The sequence below is a fragment of the Pavona decussata genome, unplaced genomic scaffold (assembly GCF_977016875.1).
Source record: "Pavona decussata unplaced genomic scaffold, jaPavDecu1.1 SCAFFOLD_58, whole genome shotgun sequence".
NCBI classification, from domain to species: Eukaryota; Metazoa; Cnidaria; class Anthozoa; order Scleractinia; family Agariciidae; genus Pavona; species Pavona decussata.
The window spans coordinates 6,193,128-6,218,306 of record NW_028145480.1 but is presented as its reverse complement, the minus strand read 5'-3'; the positions used below and the strand labels follow the sequence as shown (position 1 = coordinate 6,218,306).

The following is a 25,179-nucleotide window of genomic DNA, read 5'->3' as shown; positions in this document are numbered from 1 at the left end:
GAAATCAGCTGAAACTGGTAACATTTCATGGTTGTTTCAAAAAACAAGTATTCCACTTGCGCTTGTGGTCTATCTATTATCTCATGTCCAACGCTCGTTCCTGAAAAACGCCAACAAGGGGCGCGTAGCGCAGAGTCAGCTATAATCATTTCATATCCAACAAGCGCAAGTGTAATAATTGTTTTATTTAAATACAACAAACAAACAAACAATGCTAGATCTTGCTAATTTCATTTGGCAAGGCAGACCAGAGGACGATTTAGTGGCATGGCTCATATACCATATCCGCTAGGCCAATCAAAACCTTCGAATTGCATTATACAATGTTTCTAATAAGCAGATTTATCCCCTGGTTAAACTATAAAGACCACACACACTAGCAGCGTGGTGCAAGCTAAGTAGAGAAGATCTTTTCTTAAGCAGTATTTTATGACATGTAACTACTATGGTAGACTATTATCCTAAAGGTAGATTTCCCTGACAAAGCTTTGTTATCAAGTTGCACCCAAATTTATCCAAAATCATAAAAAAGAGCAACCCTTTTGTGCGCCTGTTGGCGGCCATACTTTTTTACGGTGTGATTGGATAAGTCACAGTTTACATAAAATACACTCTAAAGGCCCTGTTCAAATTTTCATTACCCGGACAGTCACACTTTAAAACTCTGGCTTTGAAACGTCACGCAACGCTAATGATAATAATAATAATAATAATAATAATAACAATAATTTTTTTTTCAATGGAATGATAACTTTATTATTTACAAGAATAAAATCTACTAGATACAGTTTGATTCTATTAAAACCTGAGTGATTTTACAGTTTGCTGTCATAAAATTGTAAAATATCAACATCTCATATAATAATAATAATAATAATAATAATAATAATAATAATAATAATAATAATTATAATAATAATAATAAAATGTGTTGTGTGACAAGCAACTGCTTACTGTTGGAAAAACTTCGAATACTTCCAGACGTTTACATACTACTAGCTTTTGTAAATCTGAAGACGTTTTAATACACCATTACTTCTGGAAGAGAATGTAGTTGGTAATTTGTTGAATCTTTTACATTGACTTGAAATTATGGCATAGTTTGTAAGCGGGCCTCTAACAATCGATCGGAGACTTGGCAATGGGTGGCGTCTTTCTTAAGGGTGGAAGTTTACCCTGCGGACTCGTTCCTCTCCCAGGAGTAGCTTCTGGTCCTTTTGGAGTAGGTGCATCGGTGTCCCTTGGATGGTGTGCAGCGGCTTCGGCTGTAGGCCGTGCAGAGGGCGGGGGAGTATATCGTATTTCCGTTCCATGTTCTGATACCTGTTCGAACTCGCTATCAGTCCATCGAGAAGAAACCTCTACCCGAGCTTTGTTTTGTGATGGGCAGCACGTTTCACGAAGGTAACAGCAAACCAAACTGATGCAAACGATGGCCTGTAAAGAAAGAAACGTTTTTAGTTTTACTCCGATCCCATTACGCTTGGCAATGTAATAAGGGATTTAGTCTGTACAAAAAATCCTAAAGTGTGGCCATTAAAATGAAGTTTTACCTTAATAAAGGCGATGTTACGGGAAAACTTTTAACGACAATTTTTAACGCAACGTTTTGCGTGGACAACTTTTAAAGCAACATTTTGAAGCAGCAACGTTTTAGAAGCAGATTAAAAACTTACCATGTGTTGCCGCAACATACATTGATTCATTAAAAATTGCCCGCGCGCAAGAGAAAATTAGGGGAAAATTAGTGTGAGACCCACGTATAGCCCTTGGGATATTTGAATTTCACTTAAGTTATCTTTAGACGTCGTGTAAACGAAAGACTCTTTCCCGAGACTTCCGCAAAAGTATCTGACCGCCTGTAAATGCCACTTACGAAAGCCATACTGAAAATTCAACAGCCGCGATTACACAATGCGACGTTGGCACGCTCCGGTGACTTCCTGTGACGTCACACTGACCGTTCGTGGACGTCCCGGGAAACCAACTTCCGTTTAGACGATGTCTAAAAATAAATTAAGTGAAATTAACATATCGCAGCCAACATCTCTACTTCCCTTCTCTGTCCCCTTATTTTCTCTTGCCGGGCGACATGTTACACGATAATTAAAAGGATCGTCTCCTGTGGCTTAAGGCAAATATTTTTTGTGGTGTTCAAAATTAATGATTTTGAAAATGGTGTATTCCTTGAGTATTTTAAACATGTAATATCGCAATTTGGAGGCTTTTGCAAGAATCAACATATTTGTCAAAAATAATAACATCCTTTCTGACACTGTGTCATTTACCAGCATTTACTGATTAATGCTAATACATCATTCCCATTTATTCACCAGGCTTAACATATTCCATCACATTTCCATTGTGCATATGCCACACATTGACGTTCCAATCCTAGCAGTATGTAGGATGTTTGTTTGTTTCCGAAGTCCGAAGTCAGAAGTCTGTTTGGACTATTGAGCGTAAGGTTTCTTTAGTTTCAACTTGTTACAGTTACAGTTAAGCAATTTAACAACAAAATTGCACGTGGGGGTGTTCATTTGTAAAACATTAGCCACCCTTACGATCATTACTCAGCTAAGGCCTTCTTATTTATCAAATACTACTCAAAGTAACCACTTCCACTAGTGGTTTCCTTATTATACAACTGCAGGATCTAGATCAGTGTATTTACCTCTAACACCCCGATGATGATGCCACAAAGACCGACACGCCTCAACTCGATGGTCATCGTACCTACAGCAATCGCAGAACATCCCTAATAGATAAGGTAAAATAAATCAGTTGTCTCTCCCCACTCCAAAACCTACGCAAACTCAAACTTTTTTCACCCTTGCAGCTTCAGCATGTTTGTAGAAGAGGGTTAGTACTGGTAAGTATGACAGTGGTGCATGCATAAAGTTATGTCAGATTAATCACCTAACCAAATACGGTACTGACAAATTTAAACAAATATAAGGTAAGATGAAGGCCGATGATGACTATTGCAGGTATCGTTTTGATGTACCGTATTTTCTCGATTGAACACCGGGCACCGATTAAATGCCGGCTTCGTATAAACGCCGGTCAAAACTGCTGATTTTTAAATAAACGCCGGGTGCGTTTAATCGGGGCCCAGGCATTTGATCGGGGTCCCGGCGTTTATTATGTGGTCGAGGTCACAAGGACCAGTTACAAGTAAATAGTAACCTCTTGAATGGCAATGTTACGACATACCAAGTACGGTATGCTGTTTTGGTATTTTAATAACCGTTCAAAGGAAAAATACCGGCGTAACATAACTGGAATAGTTGCTGCACAGCGAAATAAGTGATACAAATCTTGATTGCAACATGGTACACGTGCCGTATGTACGGTACCATGAAATACTGTAACTTCGGGTAATCCAGGGAAAACTCGTCCAGCACTGACAAACTGTCCCTAGGTTTCCGAGGATCGGTAATAATAAATCAAGCTGGAAAAATGGCTGAAAATCGCATTTCATTAATAAACGCCGGACCCCGATTAAACGTCGGCCTCGAAAAAACGCCGGGTCAAAACTGCCGAATTTTAAATAAACGCGGGGGGCCTTTAATCGAGAAAATACGGTATTTTTATGTGGCATAAGTGAAAACACACTGAAGACTATAATTTGACCAACTTCATTGTCAATAACTTTGGCTCATGTCTTCATGTTATGATATATATATTTATAAACTCACGCACGGGGTTAAGGCATGGCTTATTCTTTACTTAAGACCCCCCGCAAATTTAAAACTACCTATCTTTCAAATCAATGTTTTTTAAATCCCCAGAGTGGCCATAAGTTTAAAATCGACGTATTTCAGCGACCTTAAATTTCTTAAGGCACAAGAATAGTGGTCACGTGTTTGATGACGTCACAATTGCGCTCAAAACAAATTGTCAAATGGGGCAAGAATGGTTCATTGTGACTTGGAGCTTAGTAAGTGTGTTTGTAGCTCCTATCGTGTAGTAACTAAATCTGTCCTAAATGGAATAGGTTTATTAAAAAATTATTAGGAAGTTTAATAAGTCACGTGACCTATTTTCTTAAATAATCTGTTAACTAAACATTGAAGTCAACCATTCAGGACAGATTCATGTAAGGCATAACCATACAGTAAGAAAAACGTCCTAATCGATATTCATCATTTATAAACTCGGCGCCCCATTTTCTATTTTCTGTTTGGGCAAATAAACAATCATAACCGGTCACGTGATATCTATTTTCAAGACCCAGGTTAATATTGAGTTAAGGTCATCAATTTCTGTGTCGCTACCAAGTTTGGTGGTCTTTCAGTAAATTTCTGCGGAGTTATAACCGTTTCTATTTTTTACCCAATTGTGGCCTTGAGCCATGCCTTAACACACTTGAGAATACATTGTTCGAAGAGTTGCTGTTACATACCAAGCAAACCAAAATTTGACAAGAGCTTGGTTACACAGTTTGTTTGTTTCTTGCTTGCTTGAAGTTAAGAATTTTTTATATCTCACAGCAGTCCTCTTGGTGAGATTCATTAGTGTCGGGATGCTGGCAAGATTTTGGCTACCAGGAATTTCACTTCCTTCTGAAAATCCTGGAAAGGTTTGGCTGGTGGAAATTTTAAACTGCACTTCTTGTTGAGATTCTAATTGTAATCCTACCAAAATTTTGCCACCGGGAATTTCGCTTTCCACAGCAAATCCCAGCAACATCTTCACCAGGCAATGCAAATTCCAGAAGCCAAAATCTCCATTCTCGTTTTTACAAGGCCGTGACCGCTACCTTTGACTGAACCATTCAAAGGTAGCAATTGTTTAAAGTGTTAAACAACAGATGGTCTTTCTTGCCTTATACATGTAGTTCCTAGTTAATGTATATATATTATTCTAGCTTTTATTCTTTTGTGGGGAGTTTTTAACAAAAGGCCCACCTCCTAAACTCCCTTTCATAGCGTTTTTTGGTAATTTTTTTAAAGTCTTAATTTAGTTCTCAATTTATGTTTCATTTTTTACACACCATTATAATCCATTGAAGGTAACCAAAAGCTCGTAATCTTTTACAAATCATTTTAACCACAGACTGTTACTCTATATTTCTTATTATGAATCCCAGTTATAGTTCTCCTATTTTTTATGCTTTGAATAAAGGTATGTGTTACATATAAGGTGTCACATATATGGCAGTTACTGGAAACTTAATTAAGCAGACAACTTAGGAACTTACCCTGCGGTTGATCTTGCTCAGTTCAAACTCAAACCCACAGGCATGTCCTTCTTGTTTACAGCAGCTGTCTGGAACTTTATCATATCTGTGTCCACTGTATGTCGTATTTCGCCAATCAACATAGTTGATCACTCCACAACACTTATCCTAAATGATAATCACAACAAAATCATTGCAACTTCACAACAGAACCACGAACAAAATAGACAAAATATTTCATCACAGGCATGTCGCAGGCAACCTCTATTTTCTTAAGACCTGTGTAGGATTCTCTGGCGAGTGAACTACTGTAGGAGCAGTGGTTATATTGGTTAAATCTTGAGACTCAAGTAGGTTAAGTTGGCATGCACCGATATTTTGGTTACGTCAGAATTCAACTTGTTACTTGGCATAACTAGTATTGCCGGGCATTAGAAAAACTCTGCATCATCCAAACAGAACCACTTCTCCGTCTACATTGTTTGTTTCTTTTTCCTGTTGTTGGTCACTTACAGGCTATCATTTGGCTAGCACTGTACTCACCCAAGACATTCAGTTTTTTTGACAGCTTAAATCCAATCGTGATAGTGAATGCCTCAACTCTTCTTGTTTAACATATATATAGAGTAATGATTCATTTCAGAGGGCTAATGTTATGCTTGCATTGTACCTGAACAGATAAGGGTCTAAAGACATCATTGATTTTAAGCTATTAATATTTCCATGCGGTGTGACTTTACTTCTTAAACTATACCCTGCATAGAATAAATTATTATGGTAAACTTTACCTCTTTTTGTAGTCTGTCAATATTTACTAGCATCTTGTAATGTCCAGTTATTCCATACTTTTCTATCATTTTCTTGAAGTCTGCTTCAAATTCGTTGTTCACCTGGTCAGAGTTATTTGCAATTCAGAAAAAAAAAACATTGAAAATCAGCAGATTTAGAAAGTGCATAATTCAAGTTTAGTTATACATGCTAAGTTTTGAGTTTATTTACCAATGATGTGAAGTTGGCCAAAATGTGAAAATAACTCCTCCAAGTGGAATTGGCTTGCTGACTTAAGCTCCGTTTCTAGTGTTGCTTAGTCCCTTTGGTACCGATGAGAGAAGTACGTGGCAGACTATAGTGCCTATCGAGTGGACGAGGTTGTAATGCCATTTTTGTTAGACTAGATTGTGTTTCATTGCTCTTTGTGATAGTATGACAAATACGAGTCACTAAATCGTACATTTTAAATCTGCTTAGACATGGTTTGATTATTTAATAAGTTTGTAGTTGTTATCAAATGATCCTAGTTCTAAAAATGACTGTACTTAAATAGCAATAAATCCAGACAGTGCTTAACATTTCCTACATTGGAATGATTTTATTAACATTTTTTCTTAAGCACTCAATTCATGGATAGATAGATGCTTTATAGATGGTTTATCCTATAGTTCTAGGAAGCCTATAGTTAAGAAGCCCCCGGCTTCTATATAGGCTTCCTAGCCTTTAACCCTTTTAATATTGTAAATAGTTAAGTATGAACATTGTAATAGTAAGAATATTGTGTGTCGTCTATAATGTATTTATGTTGTATTTTTTTGGTTAATGGCAAAAATAAACGAATTGAATTGAATTGAATTGAATTAAATTGCAACCCGAGGGTTGAATTATATAGTTTTTTACAATAAAATTGAAAAAATTACAAAGGTTAAAAAGCTGTTATATTGGTTAATGCATGCACTGCATGTTGGTTAATAGTTAAGGTATACTTAAAAATTTTAAACCTACTCTTTTGAGGTGAAGCATCCCAAAAATTCCACCAGCCAAAGCAATAATAAATGCCAGGGCAAACAGAACTATAAACTATAAATAAAAATATAATATTAATATTAGTAGTAAGTTGCTAGTATATATAGATTGTATAATTTAAGGTGGCTCACAACAGTTTCAAGCACTTCCCATCACTTATTCTTTGACGGATCAATATTACCACTCTTATCACTTGATAACACAAGAATGGAATCAAACAAATGACCACCCTTTTGCAAACAAGCCATTGTTTCTGCATCAGATTCAAGATTTGTCTTGTTTGAGTTATATCATTTTTACTTGAAACCACATGACAAACAACCACTGATTGGTAGAAAAGTTCTAAGTTAAAGAATCTCCAGCTACAACAATTTCATTTAAAGTGTTATTAACATAATCTTTAATTATTAAGTATTTTTTTATTATTTGCTTGCCATGCAGACAAACATAAAAAAGATTATGTACTTATAAACATTTGGTACATATATTCTGTCCTTGTGTAATGTGCTCTTCTCCTTCTCTTTTATATCACTGGCATTTTGGTATAGCTTCTCCCCCTAGCTATTAGTTAATTTATTTACTTGTCTGTTAATTTATCTAATTTTTTGCCCATTTTCTATTTACCGCCTAGACTAAAAAGTGCTCTTTGCAGGTCAGTCCCTCAATATCTTTTTCCAACCATTTTAAAAACTAAGTTGAAAGTTAAAAAGAAGGGACCTAAAATAAACTATATTTAACTATTATAACATCGATAACTATGTTTTCCAAAAACCATGTTATAAATATGCCAAAAAGCTTTCTTTACCACCACTATCAATGGTTTCTTAATAGCATTAAAGTCTGGTCTCGTTGCATAATAGAATCCGACAAATGCCACCAAAACAGCTAAAATTCCAGCAACAAGAAGAAGAACAGGAGCTCTCAGAATTGGCAGGCTTGAAACTGCTGCATGGGTCTTTTCTTGAGAAATAACTTTAGCGCCAGCTATAATCCAAAACAAACCAGCCACCTACAATTTCAAAAAAGAAAAAAAGTGAGTCAATTAGGACAATCAACAATTATTCCATGCGAGCATGAATTTGCTTTGGAAATGGGATTGATACATGTGGATAACCAACTGAAGGTGAGTAGCGTTGAGTTGGCTATAATCATACTACCGATATCCAACAAATACGAGTGGACTAATAATAATTATTAAAAACTGGATTGTTGTATATTGCGATTCTAGGGATTTGATTGACTTAGCGGCCATGGTATATCATCCATTATATACCATAACTAAGAAAAAGTGAACATTTGTCGTCTTCTGGTTGTTCTTGCAAAGCAAAATCAACAAGATCTTGCAATATATATCTTTATTGTTATTTTTGTAAAACAGTTGTTCAACTCACGTTTGTTGGATATGAGATGATTCTAACCAACTTCGTGTCACTTGCCTAGTTGGCTATCTGTCATCTCATATCCAAGATCCACTCATAGAATAATTATTGTTTTATTAAAAAGTAGTAAGAAATATAGATCTCACTGATTTCGCTTTGCAAGAACAACCAGAAAACAATTTATATAGTTGCTATTTCTTGGGTATGGTGCAATGGCTCAGATACTGATCTACATTTCTAGGCTACTGTGTGGCCTGGTTTTTGGACATCATTCAGGGCTTCTTAAGAAAGTGGCCTTAATTGACAGCTGTAATGACCAATCAACCAATCACATACCTTTAATAGGCCATGACTGTATGTATGCTTACCATTTGCACAGAAGACCCAGAAATTCCATGTAATGGATAAAGAAATGGTACATGCCATTTCGTCTGCCGTGTTTCAGAAATCATGGGAGCCCTCACCAAAGAAAAAGTATGAGAATGCTATGGCAAAGGTTGGGCCATATCTGACCCATGCGTGGAAATGGTATGGGAAGATTGGATGATGATATGGAACTGATGTGGGCCCACATTTTGCCAAATCTCAAGCTATGGAAAATGTACGGGTTGAAGTAACGCTTTTTTTGTTGCTTATTTTGGGCTTTCTTGTTGATACTGGTATATCAGAAGTGATTTTTGAACCTTATTTAATTCTTACCCCTAAACTTTCCAGCCAAGTAGTTTGTGTAATGATAAACGTCATATGTGAAGACAGAGAAAAAAGGCAAACCGCAAACCCTGGCATGCAGAGAAGGGCAGGGGCAGGGGGCATAAAAAAATGAAAATTGTGAAAGGCAGGTAGAAATAAGAAAAACGTTTTCATATTTAAAGGGGCACTGTGATGACGAATTGCTGTTATGTGGTCAAAACTGCTCAAATATCTGACAAAGAAGCTGTTTTTGTTACATGAAATTGCTCTTACAGCATCGGGAAGAAATTATTAAGGTTTTTCTACCAGGAAGAACAAACCCTCATCCATTTTTAGTGACTTCTCTAAAATACAAAGGAAGAACTTGAAAAAATTGGCCATGAATTTCTTTTTTTCAACCATTAAACATTCTGTGCACTAGTAGGGTTATTGTAAACAAAACTAAACCATTATTTTAACGATTCCATTGAAACAAATACGTTTTTGGCTATTCAGTCATATAGTGACACTAAAATAGGTGACACTGCTCCTTTAATAAACAAATGCCTTAATGCGGCTCATTGGTATCAGAGGATAATTAATGCCCAAGACTATCCACAAAGTGAACTGTTTACTCAGACGGCAATAGTGAAATTGTGAGAACAAGCTTTAAGCCAAAGGTATCATCATCCAACATACCAGAATGCTGAAGTGGGGTCTATTTATCTTAGGATCCTCCAATTATTATCGGAAACCGGCCTGTATGATATTTTGCGACAGAAAATGTGAAGAGTAGCAAAAGTTGTCAAGAAAGGGGTATGGAAACTTAAGGGAACTCAAGGTTATAGAAAGTGGGAAGCTCCACTCCATGTCCCCTTCGGCTTCCCCACAAACTAAGAGTCGCCTCTTGTAATCTCTCTTCAGGATGGTATACGTACTGTAGGACAAGTCAAAGATGCATGTATTAAAGTGCATGCAGAAATCATCCATCGCAGCAAGAGCCGATGTACAGGGGTGGAGAGAAACTACTTCACATATTGCATTTTGTGGGTATTTCCTCACAGGAGACAATTTGTCATCCATCTCCCGGTCACTATACTTTAAAGATATGAGTAGGGATTACTCTTCTTCTATCTCTTTACTATTATGGGAAATTATGGATGACAGCTTAAATTATTATATGCAGCTGCAGATCACATTTCACAAGCAAAATATGGCCATTTTTTTCAGTTCATGCTTTACACTTCACTTGTTCTACTTGACTATCTTTCAAAAAAAAACGAGAAGCTACTCTTTGTCTAGACCTCCACTGTTGTGGGAAACCATGGGTGACAGGGTGTAAGCAGCTGCACTGTCACATTTCACAAGGGAAATTTTCAGTTTATGTTTAACACTTCACTTAATTCAACCCTTGATCTGGCCAGGTCTTCCTAAATCAACGTAGAACTTTTAGTTACTTACTAGACACAAGAAACTTTATCAGCGGAAACATGTTACTGTTGTGACACAAATTATTAAACCTACCAAGTTAAGAACTATTATGGATGGAAGGCATTTTCTGTTAAGAAATATTTTGTGGCTGCCTTCTGCCGACATTTCGATCATAGGAATGGCCTATAAAAACAAAGACAATTATAAGAAGCATGAGAAAGAGACTATACTAATGCTATTTTCATACCAGTCAAGAATTAACATAGGAGTACGGGCAATGTTTTGCCAGGGGAGGGGGGGAGGAACCATTTGCTCAAAAAATTTTCGTAAGTTGCCCAATTTTTAAGAAACAGTCGAAAAGAAACAGAAGAGAAAATATTCTTACATATGAATCTATCCATATGAGCTCATAAAACACGTAAAAAAAATAGTTGTCTCTGCCATTTCGACGGCCGAAGATATCAATGATAAGATCCATGTCATTGTTAATTAGTGCGATCAGTACTGACACGTTGTTGCACCATGGTGCTGCGGAGGTAAGTTTTCAATCTGCGAAACGCACTGAATGATCGTTCTGCAGAACACGATGTAATAGGTAACACTGCAAGGACATGTATACCACATTAGAAAACCCTGGAAACATATCAAATGGATCATTCTCGTGTATCGTCTCCAGCTGATTTCTGAAACAGTCACGTAGCCTAATCCGCGCACACGACGAAAACTCGCGTAATTTTCTGCTCGGCTTCCAGAATCTCGCCGTCGATTTTGTCAAATTTAGCAACGCGGGAGAAGCTGTCTTTATCAGATGTTTCTATGACAGCCGGATATTTCCAAAAGCACAGAGTATTTCCTGGTCATTTCCGCTCAGAACCTGAGCTCAAGCTCGGACAGCATCTTGTCGGTGGACGCATAGCAAGTGTTAATACGGTGGTGCGATTCCGGTGCAAGTGCGTTTGTCTTTGTGCGTGTTCACCTACAAGGGCTTGAAGGCGGCGCGATGACGTTTGTCTGGGTGCCCTGGCGGATGAAAGATCAAAAAGAAGATCGCAGCTTCTTCGCAACTGCTTAAGTTGCGTACTAACTGCGAGGATCTTTCTTCTATTTGAACTTTCATCTGCAGTTCAAAATATATGCTTCATATATTTACATTCATTTATTCATCCTTCACGGGTTACGAACTCACAATATGACCAGCTCCCAGTTGGCCTCATAGCCCAGTTGGTAGAGCACTGCACCGGTATCACAGAGGTCATGGGTTCAAGCTTGAATTTTTCCAGGCTTTCTTTTCGTTAAATTAAGTTGCGTACCAACTGCGAGGATCTTTCTTCCATTTAATAACCAGAAACTCATCAAGTGCGAAAACCGTGATAAGGCCAATTTGCGCGCCATGGCAACATAGAAGACACAGTATAAGGAAGTAAATACTTGATATCACTTGCGAATAGATATCTTCAGTTTATACAATCTCAAAAGTGATTCAGCTAAAACTCTAAAACAGAAGAAAAACTACCGATAGTAGGCAAGGATAAACAAAGCAAATAGGTCTTATCACGGTTTTCGACGCCATTTTGACGAGTAGGCAAACAGGCTTGAAATAACAGTGTTTGTATGGAAATCCGATGTCAAATAATTTTCATAAAACATCGCTTGTGAAAAATTCGTGAACTGGAAACTTTTGGCACTAGGAAAAGGATTTTAAGAAAAAAATTGGAGGGATGTAGTTATGCCAGAAAGCGTCCAGTCGTGTTTTGAACTTTCCATACATTTGTCTGTAAAGCGAATCAGCCGTGAACTGCTACTAAAAATAGTTCGCGGGAAAAAAATACAGGGAAATGCCTACTCGTCAAAATGGCGTCGAAAACCGTGACAAGGCCTATTCGGATATCATACTTACTTTCCAAACTGGACCTCAGCCCGACAAGGCCGACAGATCCAACAAAACTGACTGTGTTCCTTCAGTAACGTGAAAAACAATGTTTCGCTATCACATTTCGCACGTAACTGAGTCAGAACGAATAATGTCGAAAGCTACAGTTGACTGTGACTTCCACTATCTCTGGATTAAAGGAAACTAACAAGAAAACGTCAAATTTCTGTCCAAACGCGTAATGTGCCACCTGGTATTTTCTTCGCGACAACGGCTGATTATAAATTCTTCTGTTGCTATAATCAACTTGAGTTTGACTTGAACTGTCAAATCGGTACCTGTCAAATGATCCAAATCTTTGGGCAAGCATTCCGTTTTGACGGAAAAAAAAAAAAAAACAACCCTTTTAACGAATGGTTTGCGTGATACATTTATAATTCAACTATCCACTCGTACGGAAATACTTGATAAGAAAGGGATAATTTACTTTTCACAGTACGTGCAGAAATTTACAGACGTTTAAGTACGTAAAATAGAGTCCCCAACTGTTTACTTTTTTGCCCAAACTTTGTGCTTTTCAATTCGCGTGACAAACTTATTATGTTAATGTGTTAAATTTACATACAGGCGTTGTCTGCTCGTTCAAAATTCACTTTTGATTTTCAACATATTTCGTAGGCAATGAATGAATAAGTTGCATGCTTACTGTCATGTCTCTTGTTTTAAAATGAGTTGAGGTAGATCACCAGAGTTCGACATAAGATCCAACGTGCAATGGTCGACGTTTGATAGTAACGATATATTAAAACATCCCTGATTCAGTAGGTTTCCTGGTTGTTCCAGGAGCTGGAAGACAAATCACAATCCGCGTGTTCAGGAATTTTCACCATTAAAGCAACATAAGCCGCCATGATTTTTATGCTTGCTAAAAGGAATCATGCCACCTCGCCCTTGATTGCAACCTTGACGTCAGCTCACACGGAAAAAAACTGTCAAGGGACAAATCACGAAGATAATTCCTTTCTGTAATTCATGCAAACCACCCATTTAGACGGAGGAAAAACACCCAGGACCGGGAACTAAATCTGGTCCTTATAACTTGCAACACAAATTCGAAGTAGTTTGACTTATTCAGGCGAGTATTTTGTTCTGAAACTAAAATTGTCACCTACACTACACTACTACAATTTACTAACATTACTGTACAAAAAATATGCCTAATAGCGGTGCTAATTAGACCAGTTATAGGCAGTGTACATTTCGCTTGGTGTTCTGGCATGTTTATTGACGAACAAACCGCGCGTGAGTAGATGTATTGGCTCTCACTTCGGTCAAGACGAGTCAAATAATTTTCAGAAGAGGTATTTATTGTGGGAATTTCATTCCGTATATTCTGTTCTCATAAACTGGAATAAGAATTAACCCGACTAATGGGCGCTGAATCCCCCGCTTGTGAGCGTGGCTGAAATTCACTTTTATCTTGAGAAAAGGCAGGCCAACCCTGATACTTATCATCAACGTTGGGCTCAATTTACACGGAAAGTAAGAAAACTGTGTGTAAGCATGAAAAAAAGAAAGGAAAGATTGAGGCCTTTTAGCTAATTTATTCCTGATATTTTTCTCACATGCAGATTAATTTTCTATATGCAACTTTTTTTTAGATAAATCTAGTATCATACTTCTAAATAATATCCTTTTTTATCACATATCTACAGAAATAAAGAGAAATAGTCAATATACAATACATTACCTTTACACTGAATATTTAGGAACTTAAACATAATATAAAGCCTCTACATACGAGGAGTAAATATATTCACAATTATTCCAGGAAATAATGTACATGTGTATGTAGATAAGATTGCTGGAATAATAGGCCTTATCACGGTTTTCGACGCCATTTTGACGAGTAGGCAAACACGTCTGAAATAACAGTGTTTGTATGGAAATCCGATGTCAAATAAACTTTCATAAAACATCGCTTCTGAAAAATTCATGACTTTTAGCACTAGTAAAAGGATTTTAAGAAAAAATTGGAGGGATGTAGCCGTGCTAGAAAGCGTCTAGTCGTGTTTTGAATTTTCCATACATTTGTCTGTACAGCGAACCAGTCGTGAACTGCTACTAAAAATAGTTCGCGGGAAAAAAATACAGACAAATGTATGGAAAGTTCAAAACACGACTGGACTCTTTATGGCACAGCTACATCCCTCCAAATGTTTTTCTTAAAATCCTTTCACAAGTGCTAAAAGTTACCAATTCATGAATTTTTCAGAAGCGATGTTTTATGAAAGTTATTTGACATTGGATTTCCATACAAACACTGTTATTTCAGACGTGTTTGCCTACTCGTCAAAATGGCGTCGAAAACCGTGATAAGGCCTATTCTGTTTGCCATCTACTTCACGTGGCTTTATCACCGTACAATATGAACTGCAAGCCATCCGTGTTTGTTGCTAATTCTCAGTACATATTTCGACTTTTTTATACGGCACTTAGTCAAGAGCAACGTTGTTTTGGGGGAGACACTTAGTAACAACTTAAAAAAAATTAATTTTTGAATAAAATATGATTTATCAAAGTTACGTTGCAGTATTAGGCAACCTATTAATGTTTTGATAAACCACATACAGCTATTAGCTGATTAGCTTAGCGACCATGGTATATGAGTTAATATGCCATGCTCAAGAAAGAACTGTCGGCCTTTCTCTGCGAAATGAAATCAGCTGGAGCTGGCAACATTTCCTGGCTGTTTTAAAAAACAGGTATTCCACTCGCGCTTGTGGTCTATCTATTATCTCATGTCCAACGCTCGTTCCTGGAAAACGCCAACGAGGGGCGCGTAGCGCAGAGTTGGGTATAATCATTTTATATCCAACAAGCGCGAGTGTAATAATTGTTTTATTTAAATACAACAAACAAACATTGCTAGATCTTGCTAATTTAATCTCGTTTGGCAAGGAAGACCAGAGGACGATTTAATGGCATTAATTTCTCGAGTATAATGGCTCATATACCATTGCCGCTAGGCCAGTCAAATCCCTAGAATTGCATTATACAATGTTTCTAATAATAATAATAATAATAATAATAATAATAATAATAATAATAATAATAATAATAATAATAATAATAATAATAATAATAATAATAATAATGTGTTGTGTGACAAGCAACTGCTTACTGTTGGAAAAAAAAATAAAATGAAAACTTCGAATACTCCCAGACGTTTACATACTACTAGCTTTTGTAAATCTGAAGACGTTTTAATACACCATTTCTTCTGGAAGAGAATGTAGTTGGTAATGTTGAATCTTTTAGATTGACTTGAAATTATGGCATAGTTTGTAAGAGGGCCTCTAACAATCGATCGGAGACTTGGCAATGGGCGGCGTCTTTCTTAAGGGTGGAAGTTTACCCTGCGGACTCGTTACTCTCCCAGGAGTAGCCTCTGGTCCATTTGGACTAGGTGCATCGGTGTCCCGTGGATGGTGTGCAGCGGGCGGGGGAGTATATCGTTCTTCCGTTTCATGTTCTAACTTGCTATCTGTCTTTCGATAAGAAACCTCTACCCGAGCTTTGTTTTGTGATGGGCAGCACGTTTCACGAAGGTAACAGCAAACAAAACTGATGCAAACGATGGCCTGTAAAGAAAGAAACGTTTTTAGTTTTACTCCGATCCCATTACGCTTGGCAATGTAATAAGGGATTTAGTCTGTGCAAAAAATCCTAAAGAGTGGCCATTGAAATGAAGTTTTACCTCAATAAAGGCGATGTTACGGGACAAGTGCTAACGACAATTTTTAACGCAACGTTTTGCGTGGACAACTTTTAAAGCAAAATTTTGAAGCGGCAACGTTATAGAAAGCAGATTAAAAACTTACCATGTGTTGCCGCAACATGCATTGATTCATTAAAAATTGTCCGCGCGCAAGAGAAAACAAGTGGACGGGGAGGGAGGCCCCCCGGAAAACCCTTGGGATATTTGAATTTCACTTAAGTTTTAGTTTTAGACGTCGTGTAAACGAAAGACTCTTTCCCGAGACATCCGCAAAAGTATCTGGACGCCAGTAAACGCCACTTAGGAAAGCCATACTGAACATTCAGCAGCTGCCATTACTCAATGCGACGTTGGCACGCTCCGGTGACTTCCCGTGACGTCACACTGAATGGAAAACGGACTTCCGTTTAGACGATGTGCCAGCACCTCTAGTTCCCCTCTCTGTCCCTTTATTTTCTCTTGCCGCGCGATATGTTACAGGATAATTAAAAGGATCGTTTCCTGTGGCTTAAGGCAAATATTTTTTGTGGTGTTCAAAATTAACGATTTTGAAAATGGTGTATTTCTTGAGTATTTAAAACACGTAATTTCGCAATTTGCAGGCTTTCGCTGAGGCAAGAATTAACATATTTGACAAAAATAATATTCCTTAAAATAACAAATTAGAAATTTGCTCATTGAACAATATTCCCGAGTTACACTCGGATTTTTTCCGAGTATGCCTGTGTCATTTACTGATTAATACATCATTCTCATTTATTCACCAGCAAAAGAGATTGTTTACCACTAACTACAAAATTCCAAAGTAGTATACACTGTACACTACTTTGGAATTTTGAGCGTAAGGTTTCTTTAGTTTGAACTTGTTACAGTTACAGTTAAGCAATTTAACAACGTGTCGTAAAAATGTCTGCTTTAGTCTTGCTATCGATAAAACATGCGTCCGTGACGTTTTTCCATGTTTTTCTGGGAGCCCGCTTAATACGGACACTTTGGCATGTCTCCTTGCTGTCCGTATTAACCGGGTTTCACTGTATCAATTAACATCTCAAAAAAACCAAAATTGCCCGTGGGGGTGTTCATTTGTAAAACATTAGCGACCCTTACCATCATTACTCAGCTAAGGCCTTCTTATTTATCAAATACTACTCCAAAGTAACCACTTTCATCAGTGGTTTCCTTGTTATACAACTGCAGGATCTAGGTTGTATTTACCTCTAACACCCCGAGGATGATGCCACCAAGACCGACAAGCCTCAAGTGGATGGTCATCGTATCCACAGCAATCGCAGAACATCCCTAATAAAACAATAGCAAACGTTGAATAAATCAGTTGTCTCTCCCCACTCCAAAAGCTATTTTCTCTCTTCCCATTCTCGCCCACAGAGCCTTTCCCTCGTGTGAAGGCCCTGCCGGCTGAGAGGGACAGAAGGCTCTGGGGACGAGAATGCTCTCTTCCCTCAGAGGACCCCTCAGAGTTCAGTCGTCGGCTTTGCGCTTGGCAGAAAAGGGGCGGGCGCGAAGTTGCCGCCAACGCGAAACAAGGCGGCCGACACCTGGCGAAGCGACCCATTTTATCGCGAAATTTATACCCCCTGTTCTTTAATTTTAATTGCAAAAGATGGTTTGCCTCGGAAACATAAAGCAATGACGACTTTCCAAGAGCCATTTGGAAGGGAAAACAAGATGCTGAAGGTTTTTTTGATGAGGCTTCAAGGTCGGCAAAAAGCAAAAAGCTGCAGAAATATGACAACAACCGCAAACACGGGATTCAAGTAAGCTCTCGACCTTCAATGTTTGTCGATAAATTTATTTTCTCGGCAACATTTCGGCACAGCCCCATATAGTAATTATGTGAGCTTATACATTTTCTGACTGACTTTATTCACCCTCGCAGCTTCAGCCCGTTTGTGGAAGAGGGTTGGTACTAGCTAGTATGACAGTGCGGAAATCTTTCCTTGCACTGTCTGAGTTGGTAATCAACAAACTGTGCTAACCTCACAAAAATACTGAAATTGTCCTTTTTTTCCTTCAGAAATGTCAGACTTATCACCTTAACCAAATAAGGTACTGACAAATTTAAACAAATACAAGGTAAGATGAAAGCCGATGATGACTATTTCAGGTATCGTTTTGTTGTATTTTTAATTGGCATAAGTGAAAATACACAGAAGACTATAATTTGACCAACTTCATTGTTAATAACTTTGGCTCATTTGTTCATGTTATAATATTAATACATATTTATAAGTACATTGTTCGCTGAGTACTGTTACATATCAAAGGTAGCAAAATTAATTATCGCCGTAAAGGTAAGTTTTTTGGGATGCATCACCAAGCAAGCCAAAATTTGACAAGAGCTTGGAAACATACACTGTTTGTTTCTTTCTTGCTTTAAGTTAAGAATTTTTTATATCTCACAGCAGTCCTCTTGGTGAGATTCATTTGTGCCGGGATGCTGGCAAGATTTTGGCTACCTGCAGGAATTTCACTTCCTTCTGCAACTTCTGGAAAAGTTTGGCTGGTGGAAATTTGAAACTGCACTTCTTGTTGAGATTCCAACTGTAATCCTACCAAAATTTTGCCACCAGGAATTTCGCTTTCCACAGCAAATCCCAGCAACATCTTCACCAGGCAATGGAAATCCCAGAAGCCAAAATCTCCCTTTTTTACAAGGCTGCGGTCACTACCTTTGACTGAACCAGTCAAAGGTAGCAATTGTTCAAAGTGTTAAATAATAGATGGTCTTTCTTGCCCCAGACATGTAGCTCCTAGTTAATGTACAGTATATATATTATTCTAGCTTTTATTCTTTTGTGGGGAGTTTTCAACATAAGGCCCACCTCCTAAACTCCCTTTCATAGCGTTTTTTGTAATTCTTTTAACGTTTTAAATTAAGTTTAGTTCTTAATTTATGTTTCATTTTTCAAACACACCATTATTATCCATTGAAGGTAACTCTATATTTCTTATTATGAATCCTGGTTATGGTTCTCCTATTTTCTTGTGCTTTGAATAAAGGTATGTAATAATGTATTGTATATAAGGTGTCACATATATGGCAGTTAAGCAAACAACTTTGGAACTTACCCTGTGGTTGATGTTGCTCAGTTCAAACTCAAACCCACAGGCATGTTCTTCTTGTTTACAGCAGCTGTCTGGAACTTTATCATATCTGTGTCCACTGTATATCGTATTTCGCCAATCAACATAGTTGATTACTCCACAACACTTATCCTAAATGATAATAAAAAAAATTGTAACAAAATCATTGGAACTTCACAACAAAACCAAGAACAAAATATTTCATCACAGGCAGCCAACCTCTATTGTCTTGAGACCTGTGTAACAATCTCTGGCGAGTGAACTACTGTAGGAGCAGTGGTTATATTGGTTAAATCGTGAGACTCAAGGGAGGGTAAGTTGGCATGCACCAATATTTTTGTTACGCCAGAATCCAACTTGTAACTTAATTAGCATAACTAGTATTGCTGGGCATTAGAAAAACTCTGCAACATCCAAACAGAACCACTTGACTACATTGTTTGTTTCTTTTTCCTGTTGTTGGTCACTTACAGGCTATCATTTGGCCAACACTGTACTCACCCAAGACATTTAGTTTTTTGGTCAGCTTAAATCCAAACCTGATAGTGAATGCCTCAACCCGTCTTGTTTTAGATATAGAGTAATGATTCATTTCAGAGGGCTAATGTTATGCTTGCATTGTACATGAAGAGACAAGGGTCTAAAGACTTTCCATTGATTTTAAGCTATTAATACTTCCATGTGGTGTGACTTTACTTAAACTATACCCTGCCTAGAATAAATTATTTGATAAAATTTACCTCTTTTTGTAGTCTGTCAATATTTACTAGCATCTTTTAATGTCCAGTTATTCCATACTTTTCTATCATTTTCTTGAAGTCTGCTTCAAATTCATTGTTCACCTGGTCAGAGTTGTTTGCAATTCAGAAAAAAAACATTGGAAAATCAGCAGATTTAGAAAGTGCATAATTCAAGTCTAGTTACACATATTTAGTTTTGAGTTTATTTACCAATGATGTGAAGTTGGCCAAAATATGAAAATAACTCCAGCAAGTGGAAATGGCTTGCTGACTAGCTGACCGTTTCTAGTGTTGCCTAGTCCCCTTGGCACTGATGAGAGAAGTACGTGGCAGACTATAGTGCCTATCTAGTGGACAAGGTTATGCCATTGTTGTTAGACTGTGATTCATTGCTCTTTGTAATAATGACACTACAAGTCATCAAATGATACATTTTAAACCTGCTTAGACATGGTTTGATTATTTAATAAGTTTGTAGTTGTTATTCAAATGATTCTAGTTCTAAAAATGACTGTACTTAAATAGCAATGAATTCAGACAGTGTTTAACATTTCCTAGATTGAACTGATTTAACTTTTTTTCCTAAGCACTCAATTCATGTTGGTTTAAATAGTTAAGGTACACATAAAAAAATTTAAACCTACTTTTTTGAGGTGAAGCATTCCAAGGATTCCAGCAGCCAAAGCAATAATAAATGCCAGGGCAAGCAGAATTATAAACTATAAATAAAAATGCAATAATAATATTAGTAGTAAGTTGCTAGTATGAATGGTATAATTTAAGGTGGCTCACAACAGTTTCAAGCACTTCCCATCACTTATTCTTTGACGGATCAATATTAGCACTCTTATCACTTGATACCAAAAGATGGAATCAAACGAATGACCAACCTTTTGCAAACGAGTCATTGTCTCTGCATCAGATTCAAGATTTGTGAAACCTCTCATGTCCTGTTTGGGTTATATCATTTTTATTTGAAACCACATAACAAAGAACCAGTGATTGGTAAATAGTTTTAAGTTAAAAAATCTCCAGCTACAACAATTTCATTTAAAGAGTTAAACATAATCTTTATTTATTAAGTATTTTCTAAATATTTGCTTGCCATGCAGACAGACATAAAAAAGATGATGTACTTATAAACATACTGTACATATTCTCTGTCCTTATGAAATGTGCTCCTCTTTTTCTCTTTACATCACTGGCATTTTTATATTGCTTTTCCTCTTATTAGTTAATTTATTTACTTGTCTGTTTATTTATCTAATTTTTTACCCATTTTTTATTTCCCGCCTAGACTAGAAAGTGCTCTTTGCAGGTCAGTCCTGCCATATCTTTTTGTAACCATTTTTAAAATTAAGTTGAAAGTTGAAAGAAGGGGCCTTAAAGAAACTATATATAACTATTATAACATTGATAACTATGTTTTCCAAAAACCATGTTATAAATATGCCAAAAAGCTTCCTTTACCACCACTATCACTGGTTTCTTAATAGCATCAAAGTCTGGTTTCCTCAAACAATAGCATCCGACACATCCCACCAAAATGGCTAAAATTCCAGCAACAAGAAGAAGAGCAGGAGCTCTCTGAATTGGCAGGCTTGAAACTGCTGCATGGGTCTTCTCTTGAGAAATAACTATAGCACCAGCTATAATCCAAAAAATACCAGCCACCTACAATTTCAAAAAGAAAAAAAGTGAGTCAATAAGGACAATTAAAAATTATTCCATGAGAGCATGGATTTGCATTTGATATGGGATTGATACATGTAGATAGCCAACCGAAGGTCAGTAGCGTCGAGTTGGGTATAATCATACCATATCCAACAAATACAAGTGGATTAATAATTATTATTAAAAACTGGATCATTGTATAACGCGATTCCAGGGATTTGATTGACTTAGCGGCCATGGTATATCATCCATTATACCATACCTGAGAAAAAGTAAACATTTGTTGTCTTCTGGTTGTTCTTGCAAAGCAAAATTAACAAGATCTAGCAATATTCCTTGATTGTTATCTTTATAACACAATTATTCAACTCACATTTGTTGGATATGAGATGATTGTAGCCAACTCAGTGCTACGTGCCTAGTTGGCTATCTGTCATCTCATATCCAGCACAAAATGAAAATTGTGAGAGACGGGTACAAATAAGAAAACTTTTTCACATTTAAAGGGTCACTTTCACGACAATTTGCTGTACTTTGGTCAAAACTTCTCAAATATTTGACAAAGAAGCTGTTTTTGTAACATGAAACTGCTCTTACAGCATCGGGAAGAAATTATTAAGGTTTTTCTCCCAGGAAGAACAAACCCTCAATGATTTTTAGCGACTTCTTTAAAATACACAGGAAGAACTTGAAAAAATTGGCCAATCTTTTCAAGTTGCATTCCATTTCCATCCTAGCTATCCACAGCCAAACATAATTAATAGTAGTTTCTGTGCACTAGTAGGGTTATTGTAAACAAAACTAAACCATTATTTTGACGATTCCATTGAAACAAAAAGGTTTTTAGCTATTCATAGTGACACTAAAAATAGGTGATAATGCGCAAGATAATTTGTCCACAAAGTGAACAGTTTGCTTTGAGGGTAATGGTGAAATTGCAAGAGCAAACTTCAGCCAAAGGCATCATTATCCAACATACTAGAATGCTGAAGTGGGGTCTATTTATCTCAGGATCCTCCAATTATTTTCAGAAACCTGTATGATATTTTACAACAGAAAATGTGCAGTGGGCCAAAAGTTGTCAAGGAAGGGGTATGGAAATGTCAGGGACATCAAGGTATGGAAATGGGAAGTTCATGCGCCCCCGTCCTCCTTCCCCACAAACTAAGAGTAGCCTCTTGTAATCTCTCTTCAGGATAGTATACTGTAGGACAAGTGAAAGATGCATGTGCTAGAGTGCGTGCAAAAATCACCTGTTACGACAAGAGCTGATGTGCAGGGGAAGAGAGAAAATAATTTTTCTCAGTGCCTCCTAGCCCACGTATTGCATTTTGTGTGTATTTCCTCACAGGAGACAATTTGTCATCCATCTCCCCAACTATAGGTCAGTATACTTTTAAGATATGAGTAGGGATGACTCTTCCTCTATCTCTTTACTATTATGGGAAATTATGGATGACAGCTTAAATTATTATATACAGCTACAGATCACATTTCACAAGCGAAATATGGCCATTTTTTTCAGTTCATGCTTTACTCTTCACTTGCTCTAATTGACTATCTTTCATAGAAACAAGAGGCTACTCTTTGTCTAGACCTCCACTGTTATGGGAAATCATGGGTGACAGCTTGTAAGCAGCTACACTGTCACATTTCACAAGGGAAATACAGCCTTTTTCAGTTCATGTTTAACACTACACTTAATTCAACCCTTGCTCAGGCCAGGTCTTCCTAAATCAATGTAGAACTTTAAATTACTTACTAGACACCAGAAACCTAAACAGCGGATACATGTTACTGTTGTGACACAAATTATTAAACCTACCCAGTTAAAAACTGTTATGAATGGAAGGCATTTTCTTTTAAGAAATATTTTGTAGCTGCCTTCTGCCGACATTTTAATCATAGGAATGGCCTACAAAAAGAAAGAAATCATAATAAGCATGAGAAAGAGACTATACATTTTCACACCAGTCAAGAAGTAAACCCATGCATTACACCGATTAAAACACATCCTTCTAATAAATCTCACTTTCCAGAAATGTACGGACACTGTATATAGCAGCCAACATTTTTGAAAATGGAAAGTTCTTCATACCCTTCTTTTCTGCTCTTTGAATACTCTGCTAGAATTATAAATAACACTTAAAATATTTACACATTAACATATGACAAAAAAATCCCAGACGTTAATTATTCGTCTGTAATTCAGTGTACATATTTTCAACTATAACTCGGGATTATTCTGTATATTTTAGCCACGATTTAAAGGCCCATAAATTAGTGCCCTTTTTCAAATTTAGTCCCCCAGCTCGCCCAACTAAACTAGCCAAGCTATTTTAGAGGAATTTGCGCGCCATGGCAACATAAAAGACACAGTATAAGGAAGTAAATACCAAATATCACTTGCGGATAGATATCTTCACTTTATACAATCTCGAAAGTGATTCAGCTAAAACTTTAAAACAGAAGAAGAAAAACTACCAATAGTAGGCAAAGATAAACGAAAGCAAATTCGGATATCATACTTACTTTCTAAACTGGATCTCAGCCTGACAAGGCCGACAGATCCAACAAAACTGACTGTGTTCCTTCAGTAATGTGAAAAACAATGTTGTTTCGCTATCACATTTCGCACGTAACTGAATCAGAACGAATAATGTCGAAAGTATAGTTGACTGTGGCCTCCACTATCTCTGGATTGAAATCGCAATCGCAAAGGAAACTAACAAGAAAACGTCAAATTTCCGCCCAAACGCGTGGTGTGCCACTTGATATCTTCTTCACGACAACGGCTGATTGTAAATTCTTCTGTTGCTATCAACTTTGACTTGAACTGTCAAATCGGTACCTATCAAATATCACATCCAAATCTTTGGGCAAGTATTTGCATTTCGTTTTATATCCTGTATTAACAGACTGACGGAAAAAATCGTGCTTCTAAAAACAACTCTCTCAAACGAATGCAGTAAGAACTTACATCAATGAAATCAATTATGGTCGAAGTGCGGCAAAAGTAGATGCATTATTCCATTGTCTGTGTTCATATCCCGCGCAAAGGATGATACCAGGTTTGCGTGATCTGTTTATAATTCACTATCGTTCACTCGTAAGAAAATACTTGATAAGAAAGCGATAATTTACTCTTCACAATACGTGCAGAAATTTACAGACGTTAAAGTACGTAAAATAGAGTGCCCCACTGTTTACTTTTTTTCCCCGAACTTTGTGCTTTCAATTCGCGTGACAAACTTAATATGTTAATATGTTAAATTTGCATACAGGCGTTGTCTGCTCGTTCAAAATTCACTTTCGATTTTCAACATATTTCGTAGACGGTGGATAAATATGTTGCATGCGTTTCTTTGCGTGTACCGAAGACAAACTTTCTTTATAATACGGGAAGTATAGCCATTATATGCACTTATAAATGGCATTCAGATGCTACTGTGTTGTAATGGACACTTCTCGATCAACATTTTCTGTCCTTTGTTTAGGCGCGTAAGTATATGAGCTTACTGCCATGTCTCTTGTTTTAAAATGAGTTG

At 37.1% G+C, this 25,179-nt stretch overlaps 2 protein-coding genes across 4 annotated transcripts; both read right to left on the bottom strand.

The window, feature by feature from the left end:
- Positions 1-885: 885 nt before the first annotated feature.
- LOC146479914 (CD63 antigen-like) lies at positions 886-24,303 on the bottom strand. 3 transcript variants are annotated; one of them, XM_085110783.1, is made up of 8 exons: positions 24,164-24,303; positions 23,457-23,546; positions 7,791-7,991; positions 6,962-7,036; positions 5,974-6,075; positions 5,207-5,353; positions 2,675-2,758; positions 891-1,437 (listed from the first exon to the last, which is right to left on the bottom strand). In XM_085110783.1, the coding sequence occupies exons 2-8, from the start codon at positions 23,535-23,537 to the stop codon at positions 1,117-1,119; spliced, it is 1,011 nt and encodes a 336-aa protein (XP_084966909.1). In that variant the 5' UTR covers positions 23,538-23,546; positions 24,164-24,303; the 3' UTR covers positions 891-1,116. The 3 variants fall into 3 exon arrangements, with proteins under 3 accessions (XP_084966908.1, XP_084966909.1, XP_084966907.1); XM_085110781.1 differs by having other exon boundaries at positions 894-1,437; positions 7,788-7,991; XM_085110782.1 differs by lacking the exons at positions 23,457-23,546; positions 24,164-24,303 and adding an exon at positions 10,555-10,644 and having other exon boundaries at positions 886-1,437; positions 7,788-7,991.
- On the bottom strand, positions 13,916-20,676 carry LOC146479915 (CD63 antigen-like). Its single transcript, XM_085110788.1, has 5 exons — positions 20,602-20,676; positions 19,958-20,059; positions 19,203-19,349; positions 17,328-17,411; positions 13,916-15,975 (listed from the first exon to the last, which is right to left on the bottom strand). The coding sequence occupies exons 2-5, from the start codon at positions 19,988-19,990 to the stop codon at positions 15,691-15,693; spliced, it is 549 nt and encodes a 182-aa protein (XP_084966914.1). The 5' UTR covers positions 19,991-20,059; positions 20,602-20,676; the 3' UTR covers positions 13,916-15,690.
- Positions 24,304-25,179: the final 876 nt, after the last annotated feature.